General features: G+C 40.8%; 1 protein-coding gene across 4 annotated transcripts in view; it reads left to right on the forward strand.

Annotated features, from left to right (window-relative positions):
- The window catches only part of ankrd6b (ankyrin repeat domain 6b), a 235,520-nt gene that overhangs the window by 181,029 nt on the left and 41,434 nt on the right, over positions 1 to 13,057 (forward strand). For all 4 annotated transcript variants that reach the window (XM_060856969.1, XM_060856964.1, XM_060856975.1 and 1 more), the window contains 2 exons: positions 6,559 to 6,657; positions 8,182 to 8,280. In XM_060856969.1, coding sequence (XP_060712952.1) covers positions 6,559 to 6,657; positions 8,182 to 8,280 — 198 coding nt within the window. The remainder of the gene's footprint in view (positions 1 to 6,558; positions 6,658 to 8,181; positions 8,281 to 13,057) is intronic.

Genomic DNA, 13,057 nt, shown 5'->3' on the forward strand with positions numbered 1-13,057 from the left:
GTTAACTGAAGACTAAGATTTGACATTCCAATGTTTCTTTCAGAATGAGTGAGACATATCATCTTTAGTTGCAGAATGCCCTCTTGTGGCCTAAATTGGGATTTCTTATTTTGAACCATTTCGATCCAGTTCCGTCAAACCCACAACCTCTGATAGTAATTCTTTACCTCTGGTAACCAATCCTATAAGACCTTATTGGATCTCTAATCAGAATTTTGATTGGCTGAAAGGCATTCACAGTTCAAAATTTTGCTTATCATCAAGGTTACTATTGCTCTGATGACAAAAGACATACAAGAAACTGAAAAATCAGGAGGCTGACAATTTATATTCTGCAAATACACCTACCATGCATTAACTTCTGATTTATGTTAGGCCTGATTGTTGCAGCATTATGAATCAAGTTATTCCATTACTAAATTGAAACTTTCCTTCGTATAATTAGAAGTTGTCACTTAGTAGTTAAAATTAAAGGCTACATAAATGTATGTAGCATATTGGTATTAATGTGCTGCCCATTTCATAAATCTTCAAGCACCTCATGAAGATTTTTACAGATGAGAGGCATTTGATTGACAAAAGCTTTCTGGCTCATTTTTAGTCTAATTTGAGTGCCTGCAGTTCTATGTCTACCTCTTTTAGTTTGATGGCCAACCTGAAACTGTAGATAAGACTAAATGTGGGCTCTACAGAAAGGCAACTCTGACACTGCAGCTCGTGTTCAGGACTAGTGTATCAGTTAACATTATGTGCTTAAGCCCTGGACTAATTATTCCACTATACAGCTTTCAGAATTTGACCAGAGGATAACTGTACTAGCAACCAAGGTAAATTAAAATTAACAACTCGACTCCAGAACATTACTGCAGGCTTCTGAATTCCTAGTTCAGGAAAATATTAACATATGCACAATTGCACCTTGACAATGGCACCTACACTTTCAATAAATTTGGGGAGACTAATTGAAGACTAATATTTGGCAATTCTACATTTGAGAATTATCTCTTTCAGACCCATTCAGTGTGACCGTTGGTGCTCTATTTTGGGAATTAGTAGGATGTTAGAATTACTCCTGGGTTTGAACACACCGTCTAGATTAGATTAGATTAGATTACTTACAGTGTGGAAACAGGCCCTTCGGCCCAACAAGTCCACACCGACCCGCCAAAGCGCAACCCACCCATACCCCTACATATACCCCTTACCTAACACTACGGGCAATTTTAGCATGGCCAATTCACCTGACCCGCACATCTTTGGACTGTGGGAGGAAACCGGAGCACCCGGAGGAAACCCACGCAGACACGGGGAGAACGTGCAAACTCCACACAGTCAGTCACCTGAGGCAGGAATTGAACCCAGGTCCCTGGCGCTGTGAGGCAGCAGTGTTAACCACTGTGCCACCGTGCTGCCCATTGGGTCACTAATACTCAGCACTGCTCAATGAGCAATGCTGCATTGCCGGGAGGCCATCCTGTAGATCCCACATTTAAACAACCAACATTTATGAAGCATCACACATACACAGAGAAAAAGACAGTGAACCTAGGAGGGAGAAATTAAGGGGGAAAGCTTTGTTGAAGAGATGGGTGTCTCAAAAGGCTAATCAGGTTGGGAAAAGCAACAGAGAGGTGGTTGGTTCTGAGGAAAGGTCACTGGACCCGAAATGTTAATTCCGATTTCTCTTCACAGATGCTGTCAGACCCTTACTGACTTTTCCAGCAACTTCTGTTTTTGTTTGTGGTTGCTATGAAGGATGTTTTTTATGAAATGTTAATGGCTGAGGACTCTGCTGCCAGAACTGAGGGTGGAAGAAATTGTATAACAGGGTTGGGGGACAGCAAGTAGGGCTGGGAGATTTTGCTTGGATTTGATGACAGGAAAACGCTTAAATTAAATGTCTGATGAAACAAGGATTATTTTCAATAGGTACAGGGACCCATTGTGGGTGAACGTTTAAAGTTGGCACAATCTCAGATTTTCAAAGGAATGATAACAGGCAGTGATTGGGGTAGGAGCCTGATACTAATTAATGAGCTCTTATGCTCCTTAGGGAGCTGTTAATCATAGAGTCATAGAGATGTACAGCATAGAAACAGACCCTTCACTTCAAATTGCTCATGCTGACAAGTTATCCTAAATAAATCTAGTCCCATTTGCCAACATTTGGGCCATAAACCCTGCTATTCATATACCCATCCTGATGCCTTTTAAATGTTGTAATTGTACCAGTCTACACTATTTCCTATGGCAGCTCATTTGACACATGCACCACCCTCTGCATGGAAAGAAATGCCCCTGAGGTCGCTTTTAAATCTTTTCCGCTCGCCTTAAACCTATGCCCTCTTGTTTTGGATTCCTCCAACTGTGGGGAAAAGATCTTGTCTATTTACCCTATTCATGCCCCTCATAATTTATAAACTTCAAGAAGGTCACCTCTCAGCCTTCAACGCTCCATAGAAAATATCACTAATACACTTGGGGACCCATCGACCATGCACGCAGCAGGTACTCATGTGACTCTGCCAGCATTGTCTATCTCATACGCCTCAGGCAAGGATGCTCTGAGGCATGGTACATTGGCAAGACCAAGCAGACACTACAACAACGAACGAATGGACATTGCACAACAATCGCCAGACTGGGATGTTCCCTCCCAGTTGGGGAACACTTCAGCGATCAGGGACAGTCGGCTTTGGATCTTCTGGTGACCATCCTCCAAGGCGGACTTCGGGACATGCAACAACACAGAATAGCTAAGCAAAGGCTGATTCCCAAGTTTGGAACTCACGTGGATGGCCTCAACTGGGATCTTGGGTTCATGTCACACTACAGGTGACTCCGCTACACTATACACACTCTCTCTCTCTCTCTTTCTCTCTCGCACACACACACTCTTACATACTCATACACTCACGCAGACCCTCTCTCATACACATGTTCTCTCTCAGACACACACATACATACACCCTCCACACTCACCCACGCAAGCACCCTGTCACAGGCTTCTACTCTGTCACACTCATGCACACACTCTACCAAGCACACACACAGACAAACACACACTCTCACGTGTGTGCGTACACACACACACGCGCACACACACACACACACACACACACACATTTAATTTGCTCAAAAAGCACCCAATCTGCAGGCAGTCAATCCATATAAATTCCTACTTTGGAAATAGAACCAGCCTGACTCAAGAATGGGATACAGACAGACTCTAACCTCACACCTTTAATGCATTGTCTGAGCTGAGATGTCACCTTTTTTTATATAAAACCTTAGGTTATCTTGAGAATGTGACTTAAAAGAAATTCTGGGGTTTACGTATTAATGAACGGAAATCTGCAAGCCATACTAAAAGATGCAAGACTTAACAGCTATCTAGGTTTGTTCAATATATTGTTTCAGTTGCAAGACACTGTAATCTTTTGCTCTAAATTCTGTGCCTTATGATCCTGCTCCACCGCTACCTGATGAAGGACAGCATTCTGAAAGCTAGTATTTCCAAATAAGCCTGTTGGTTTTAACTTCATCTGATTAGTGTAAGGAGATATGTAATGGCTTTTCCTATTAACTCAGAGCTTCAGTGCAATATTGTCAGCTCTTACTTTCAACAAATTTTAGTTGAACTATTTAGAGACATGAACATGCAAAGACAGATTTAATAGAAAATGTTATTAGATGCTTTGTTGGAGCAAAATAATATTTCTCTGAGGTACAATCTAACTTTAAGCATTCAGTGTATTGCATAACAGCCTTGTCCTAGTACATCATTTATGGGATAGATCAATGACTCTGTATGTTTCCAATTTATGATATAATGTTACAGTGATTATATAACCGATTTGCACAGAACATCTTTTTACAATGTCTTTGTGAAAAGTCTGCATTTTTCTGTGCATTTGTGAAATAATACAATCCACATTACTAGTTTGCAAATGAAGATTGAATCTTCAGGATACAAAATGCTTTTACATTTAAACACTCCTATAGTTAACGACGTGTGAATCTGCCTTCATGATTGGGCTTGCAGTTTAAATGATGTAAAGCAAGAAAACGTGAACCTCAATAATGCTGTTTCATAGTACAAACTCAAATGTAAGGCAGGTAGGTGCCAGAGTGAACTGCTGTCTCACTGAGGTTGTAGATGCCACACAGTTTCAGTCTTTCTTCATCACTGCATGAAAACTCTTGGAAGGAATTCTCACTCAAAATCACAGGATGTTGACTGCATTTAAAAGTGGTGCTGAGTTGAGTATATTGAGGTAGATGTCATGAAATTTTAATTGTTCTGTGGAAATTTTCTCTCCAAAACACTTTCTGGATCATGTCTCATTTTCTTTGCGAATATTTTGTCAGTAATCTCAATTTTTGTTCCTCTTAGTCATTTCACATGGATCTGAGATGCTTGCTGCAGCTCTCTTGAATCTTGTCACCATTTTACATACAATACAACCAATAGAGCAATCATTTTACAAGTTTTAGATCTTGATGATTGGATCATTAAGTCCAGTTGTAACTTTTAGAATGTAATAATAAACAAATCCAGAAGTATTTTAAATGAGACATTCACAAATCTTAAGGTTAACTTCTAGTTCTGTCTACCTGGACCCCTCCATCTCCATTAATGACGACCGACTTGACACTGACATTTTTTACAAGCCCACTAACTCCCACAGCTACCTGGATTACACCTCTTCCCACTCTACCTCTTGCAAAAATGCCATCCCGTATTCTCAATTCTTCCGTCTCCGCCGTATCTGCTCCCAGGAGGACCAGTTCCACCACAGAACACACCAGATGGCCTCCTTCTTTAGAGACCGCAATTTCCCTTCCCATGTGGTTAAAGGTGCCCTCCAACGCATCTCGTCCACATCCCGCACTGCCGTCCTCATACCCTACCCCTCCAACCGTAACAAGGACAGAACGCCCCTGGTGGTCACCTTTCACCCTACCAACCTTTGCATAAACCAAATCATCCGCCGACATTTCCGCCACCTCCAAAAAGACCCCACCACCAGGGATATATTTCCCTCCCCACCCCTTTCCGCCTTCTGCAAAGACTGTTCCCTCTGTGACTACCTGGTCAGGTCCACGCCCCCCCACAACCCACCCTCCATCCTGGCACCTTCTCCTGCCACCGCAGGAACTGTAAAACCTGCGCCCACACCTCCTCCCTCACCTCCATCCAAGGTCCTAAAGGAGTCTTCCACATCCATCAAAGTTTTACCTGCACATCCACTAATATCATTTATTGTATCTGTTGCTCCCGATGCAGTCTCCTCTACATTGGGGAGACTGGACGCCTCCTAGCAGAGTGCTTTAGGGAACATCTCTGGGTCACCGCACCAATCAACCACACTGCCCTGTGGCCCAACATTTCAACTCCCCCTCCCACTCTGCCGAGGACATGGAGGTCCTGGGCCTCCTTCACCGCCCCTCCCTCACCACCAGATGCCTGGAGGAATAACGCCTCATCTTCCACCTCGGAACACTTCAACCCCAGGGCATCAATGTGGACTTCAACAGTTTCCTCATTTTCCCTTCCCCCACCTCACCCCAGCTCCAAACTTCCAGCTCAGTACTGTCCCCATGGCTTGTCCTACCTGCCTATCTTCTTTTCCACCTATCCACTCCGCCCTCCCCCCGCCCCCGACCTATCATACCCTCCCCCACTCACCTATTGTACTCTATGCTACTTTCCCCCACCCCCACCCTCCTCTAGCTTATCTCTCCACGCTTCAGGCTCTCTGCCTTTATTCCTGATGAAGGGCTTTTGCCCGAAACGTCGATTTCGCTGCACTTTGGATGCTCCCTGAACTGCTGTGCTCTTCCAGCACCACTAATCCAGAATCTGGTTTCCAGCATCTGCAGTCATTGTTTTTACCTAGTGTAGTCTTTGGCAACCAGAGAGTTAAATAATGGTCAGGTTATTAATGCATTCTGATGGGTTCTAACTCATCCCAACTTAAACTACAAGGTTTGCAGCAGCATTAAAATAGGATTCATCCGAGACAGGGGAAGATATCCTAAATATTTAAACTTGAGATTTAATGTGTTTAATTAGACCCTGATGTAATCTGGTCAATAGAATATTTGCATATTTTGTCCAACCTGCCAGTGCAACTTAGTGTCAGGCTTTGTCAGAAGGGATGTAGAATTGTAACTTTTCTTTCAAGGGTTCTTTGAGTCTGGAGGAGCAATTGTGTTCCTAGACATTCATATTAGGTAAACAGCATGGGGATGCTTCCAAATGAATATATAGAAGTGAACTTTAGCACATTTAGGGGCAGAGGTAAATGTAAGGGAATGGGTCTGGGTGGGTTGTGCTTTGGCAGGTTGGTGTGGACTTGTTGGGCCGAAGGGCCTGTTTCCACACTGTAAGTAATCTAAAAAAAAGTTTTATTTGATTGCCTGTTCAGTAATCTAGGCACAACATGGGATTTATACAATTTCATAAATGTCGGTTAAGGATATAAACTTTGATCTGTTCTCTTACTTGCCATAATTGTTTCCTTGTTTTCTTTTTCTGCTTCACCGTAACAGAGTGAACAAACAGCCTTGCATCGAGCAGCTGTTGTGGGTAATACCGAGGTCATCTCAGCACTCATTCTTGAGGGATGTGCTCTAGACCGGCAGGACAAGGTGAGAAAAACATACTCTTATTTCACAAAAGATATGTGAATGGCAGAAATGTTCTCAGTGACATTTCATCTCTCAGATCTGAAATTCAATTGTGCTCATCCGGATAAGTTCAGAGTCTTGTTGACTTCTTTTTTAGCTATGAAATTATTTTTGGACAGTAATGTAAAATAAGTGGTAGTGAGTTGATAGTCCATTTTCTGTTCTTTCAAATTTTCCACAATATTACCAAAACAAATTTCATCCTCTTTGTATCTGAAAGCTTGAGATTGTTCTGTATGACGGGAGATTAGCCTGTGTAACCCTGAATTGTATTGAATATAAGTCACACAAATTACCAGTAATTGAGACGAAATTGAGTTTCCCTCAGGAATGACATGCCAAGTGCAGACATTGTGGGAAATAGATGTATCACAATGGAGAGTTCCATTCTGAAAATAGATATGAGAAGAGGAAGCATCACATTGCATCTGAGCTAGGAGTATGTAATGTTGACACAGTGAAAAAAGTCTTTGATATTCACAAAATAGATGGTGCAGATTTCTTTTCAGATAGTGTAAAATTTATAACACACAAATTCCAGACAATGACCACATTCAGCAAGAGAGAGTTTTAACTATCACCTCATCATGTTTGGATCATAACCTAGAAATTGCAATTTACTGGCATTGTGGGAATATCTTCCTCACAGAAGGTTGACTTACCACCTTGCAGGGCAACAAAGGATTGGCCAATCTTGCCAGCAATATTCACATACCATGAATGACCTTTTTTTTAAGTATGTGACAATGCTGTGGCTTTAAAAGATGTACTTTGTCCTAGTTTTTTTTAAGAGAAAGGTTGAATGAGGGGTACGGAGCAAGCTGTGGTAACAGAAACAACTTGCGAAGCCTTGGGATTTTATTTTAAAGTTGGAACAATAGAAGCAGCCTGGATGGTGTGGCCAGCTCTCACAGACCAGGATTTTTTTATTTAGCTGCTGGAGTCTCAAAGAAGTCTAAGCAATATTTCTTGGTTACATCGAGAAACTGGGCTCTCTGTTTCTACTGTGGTCGTTGCATGTGAGAAAATCTGTTTTCTGAGTTTGCCTTTTTGCCAAGGGATGTGTTTATGAGATGCTACGACATTGGAACAATTAATTAGTAATAGTTACTGTATCTTTTATTCTAAGTTACGTTATTCTAAGTTCTTCTTTCTTTTGTTGTATTTTAACTATAATGTTTGAATAACTTGTGTTTTGCTTAACATTGAGTAGTTTGACCCGTTGAATTACATCTGGAACACAACACTTTACATTTGCCTTTAAAATAAAGGACTAGGCTTCCTTCATGAAATATTTTGAGGGGGGTCTGATCTGGTCCATTAAAAAGTAAAATTTTTCACCTGCACTGTTTTAAGTATATGAGATTCACTTTGGCTATGCTTATGCTTGCCAATAAACTGTAGCTTGTATTTCTGTAATTGGTCAGTGCCTCCTCAGAGAAGCTATTGCTGAAGCATTTTCTTTCAATTTTCTTTGAATTATAGGATGGTAACACTGCTCTGCATGAAGCTTGCTGGCATGGGTTCAGTCAATCTGTCAAACTCCTGGTCAAGGCAGGAGCAAATGTCCATGCAAAGAATCAGGTTAGAAAGAAGGATTGGGGTTTCTGTTATTTTTATTTGTCTGACTCAAAGATTGATTGACCAGTGTCGTAGGTTGTGTATGATACTTTGGGCAATAGTGTAAAGCAGGCCATTGGTCAGCCATTTGATTTTAACAGAAATGCAAATTGGAAGAGACGTGTAATGGATTGCAAATCTGAGATTACCCATTTTATATTATTGCTCAAAGTCAGTATTATAGTCTGAATGTGTTACAGGAATTAATTTCATGAACATTTCATTTTAACAATTTGGATATACCTTATTAAACTGCAGTTTCTCATGGCTCTTGCAGCAAAGTTTTCCCTTTATAACCTTGAACAAAAAGAAGCTGCACGTTCTCAGCCTGATTCCAACAGTCATGCTTTCACAATAGGGCTCATTTTCAGGAATGTGCGGGTTTCTGCATTTACAGAAAGCTCTGGATATAAAGGACATTTTCCACATTGTAGGTACATTTTCAAGAAAATTACTCCTGTTGTGGAAAAAATATATACTTTGTAATAATTGTTACTGAGGATTTATAATGTTCCTTTATAATGTATGACTTAATTTATTCAAAAAATCATTACAGTATCCAGGACAGTTTTTGATGCACCATCCAACTTGTTTGTGAATTATAAAGTGTAGAGTCGCTCAAGTCTCACTCATCCATATCCTGCATGCTTCCTGACCTACACTGGCTCACAGTCTGACAGCACCTCAATTTTGAAATGCTTGTCCTTGCTTTCAGTTCCTTACGTGGTCTCACCACGCCATATCTCTGCAACTTCCTGAAGCTCTGCAAGACTGAGGTGGCTGTGTTCCTTCAAATCTAACCTCAAGTATATCTTTTTTCTCTCTCTATCCCTGCTACATGTGCTTTCAGTTGCTGAAGTCTTCAGGGCTAGAATTTCCATTGGTAAATGTTCAGGCTTCATTGTTCTGTATATTTTAAAATACTCTTTACAACATATCTCTTTGATCAAGCTTTCGGTTATATTTTGGATATCTCTATAGCTCTGTTTTCGGTGCTAATGATATTTCACTACTTAAAGTTGCTATGGAAATAAAGATTTTCTACTGACAGTAACAGTATTTTTCATATTGTTTTGAACTCATTGTTGAGCTGATTTGAGGCACTAAATTTTGAAGCTGGACTATGTCTGTGCAAGTATCTACAAATGCAGCCCTTGGACAGACTGCAGTCCATCAGAACCTAAGCTGTTTCATACTTCTCTTTATTTAAAATGATTGTTCTCTGCTTATTATCTTCCCTTTGACAGCCATCCAGTAAACTGTAAACACAAGCCCAGTTGGTTCACCATAAACCCCCTGTATAAAATGAAAGTGATAATTTACAAAATAACATTTAGAAGCATGTTACATATTGGTTAAAAAGCATCTTGGAATGATATCATGCAGAAGGAGGCCATTCAGCCTACTGTGCCTGTACTGAATAAATTAGAGTTCCCCAACTAATGTGATGACCTTTGGGCTATAAGCAGTACAGTAAACTAAATTCCTATAGAGACAAAAGCAGGATTAACATTTGGAATCCAGCGACCCTTCATCAGAATTGTTCTGAAGAAGGGCCCCTGGTTTTCTCTCAATGGATGCTGCCAGATAGGCTGGGTTTCTGCAACAGTTTCTGTTTTGTTTTACATTTCCAGCATCTGCAGTTCTTTTTTTAATAATTAAAATTTCTAGTTTTCTTAAAACGTATGTAGAATTTTTAATTGTAATCAAGAATATTTGGAAAGGACCTTAAGAGAGATCAAATGTGATTATTGTTGAATAATAAGTAGTCCTGACCCAAGTGACCGAGCAATTCCTGACCTTGAAAGAATGTTACAAAAGAGGCCAAGTGCCTGGCAGGTAGAGAGAAAATCTGCAAGGAATCAAAGGGGTTCTCCGGGCAGAGAATGAGAGAGTGAAGGCAATCCGTGTCAGATGCAGATACAATGTGAAAGTATACAAAAACAGAGCAAGACAGAACTTGTGAGGAGAAGAAGCAAGTTGCTCCCAGGAAGATGTCAGTTTTTCAGTTATTTGTGTTTGACAGAAGAGGACATTGAATCCTTGAAGGTACAGAATAAGATTAAAACAGTCCCAAACCTGGAAGTGAATGCATAGATCAGAGATGCCAAAGTGTTGGGTGTTTTGCCAAAAGTGACCAAACTGTGAACTGGAGTGTCACTGTTTGGTTGAAAGCAAGAAAGTTATTGAACTGAATCAAAAGGAATATCGAGCTTTCTTAGCCGACATCAACATAACATTTACAAAGTCCTTGAAGCGACTCGACAGAAAAAAATTGTTCATTTGGAAATTAAGGAAAAGAAATGCAGAGCAGGGGAAAGAATCCAAAGTTATGAATGATCCTGAATTTAAACAGGATAAGCTGAGTTCATTTGTTATGAAGGGTGATTAGGTGTTTGACTGTTTAAAAAGTTTTCAAATACCATATATATTGGAGTAATAGTCAATCTCATGTAAAAGTCGATCCCTTACTTTTGGCCAAATAATCTGGAATTTTCCATATATCTCATGGAAAAGTCAATACTAGTTCTTTGTGGACAACAGAACAACGTTTATGAGTCAGTGTGCCAGCTGTGACGTTCTGCTCCAGCATTTCCAGTCTGCCGTTTGTTCCACTTTGCTCCCAGTCTTCCAGTCCACTGGCTGTTGTGTTTTACTCCGGGTTTTCAGAATTACCATAATTCATTGTTTATTTTTCTTTATTCATTTAGAGATCAGTTGAGCTTCTGCTAATGATACGGTTTGAATTTGATGTGCATGCATTTTCAGGCCCTCAAAAGTAGTATCCATGTAATAGTCGACCCCATAAATTTAACCTTAAAAAGTAGTCAAAAAAATTCGACTGTTACAGAGAAACCTTGATTATCCGAACATCAATTATCCGAATTTCAGATTATTTGAACAATATTGCAAGGACCCCATGCTTGGCTAAACTGTTAAAAATCACACAACACCAGGTTATAGTCCAACAGGTATAATTGGAAGCATATTAGCTTTCGGAGCATTGTTCCTTCATCAGGTGATTGTGGAGAACACAATTGTAAGGCACAGAATTTATAGCAAAAATTTGCAGTGTGATGTAACTGAAATTATACATTGAAAAATTGATTGCCTGATAAGCCTTTCATCTGTTAGAATACAGTGATAGTTTCACTTCTTTCATGTGTACATGAAAGAAGTGAACCTATCACTGTATTCTAACAGATGAAAGGCTTAACAGACAATCAATTTTTCAATGTATAATTTCAGTTACATCACACTGCAAATTTTTGCTATAAATTCTATGTTAGGATCGAGCCCTCCACAATCACCTGATGAAGGAGCGTCGCTCCGAAAGCTAGTGTGCTTCCAATTAAACCCTTTGGACTATAACCTGGTGTTGAGTGATTTTTAACTTTGTACACCCCAGTCCAACACCGGCATCTCCAAATTATGTCAGTGTAGAGTGTCTTAAGTCTGTGAGGGGGTGAGTGTGGGAGTGTGTGTCTGTCTGGGGTGGGAGGTTGTAAGTGTCTGTGAGAGAGAGTGTATATGTGTGTGCGTGAGTGTAAAGTGGTCTAAGTCTCTGAGAGGATGCATGTGTGAGTGTGGGAGTGTATGTGTGTATATAGGAGTGTGTGTGTGTGTGTGTGTAGTGCAATAGTGGTCATCTGTAGTGTGACATGAACCCAAGGTCCTGGTTGAGGCCCTCTCTATGGGTATGGATAACTAAGTTCACACCCATAGGGAAGGCCTCAACCGGGACCTTGGGTTCATGTCACACTACAGGTGACTACCATTGTACTATACACACACAGAGACACACACTCCTACACACAAAAACTCCTAGACACACACGTACCTATATACACGCAGACACTCACACACACCCTTACAGACACACACACTCCTACACTCTCACATGCATCCTCTCAGAGACTTAGACCACTCTACACTCATGCACACACATATACACTCTCACAGACACTCACAACCCCCCACCCCAGACACACACACACTCCCACTCTCACACTGCACCCCCTCACAGACTTAAGACACTCTACACTCACATACATGCACGTGTACACTCTCTCTCACACTCACAACCCCCAATCCAGACACAGACAGATAGACACACACACACACACACACACACACATGCACACATATATTTTGTGGGGTGAATTTGTATTTGCAGAGTTACATTGTACTTTGCTCAAAAACTGCATGAATTAATGTCAAACTCTGTTATCTCACTTTTTAGATTAGAATCAATCTAAACATCATGGCATAGACAGAGAACACAGGGGGCTAACACCTTGAACACATTGTCTAGCTAACACCAATTGTTATAGTTAACGTGAGAATGCAACTTTTTAAAAAAATGTTTTGTGATTTACACATGAAAGAAGTGAAACTATCATGGTATTCGAACAGATGAAAGACTCAACAGACAATCAAGGTATCTTTCGATGTATAATTTCAGTTACATCACACTGTAAGTTTTTGCTATAAATTCTGTCCTCCACAACCACCTGAAGAAGGAGCAGCCCTTCGAAAGTTAGCGTGCTTCCAATTAAACCTGTTGGACTATAACCTGGTATTGTGTGATTTTTAACCTTGTACTCCCCGGTCCAATACTGGCATCTCTGACTGACTGTGTGGAGTTTGCACGTTCTCCCCGTGTCTGCGTGGGTTTCCTCCGGGTGCTCCGGTTTCCTCCCACGGTCCAAAGATGTGCGGGTCAGGTGAATTGGCCATG

Source organism: Hemiscyllium ocellatum, chromosome 3 (genome assembly GCF_020745735.1).
Source record: "Hemiscyllium ocellatum isolate sHemOce1 chromosome 3, sHemOce1.pat.X.cur, whole genome shotgun sequence".
Taxonomy (NCBI): domain Eukaryota; kingdom Metazoa; phylum Chordata; class Chondrichthyes; order Orectolobiformes; family Hemiscylliidae; genus Hemiscyllium; species Hemiscyllium ocellatum.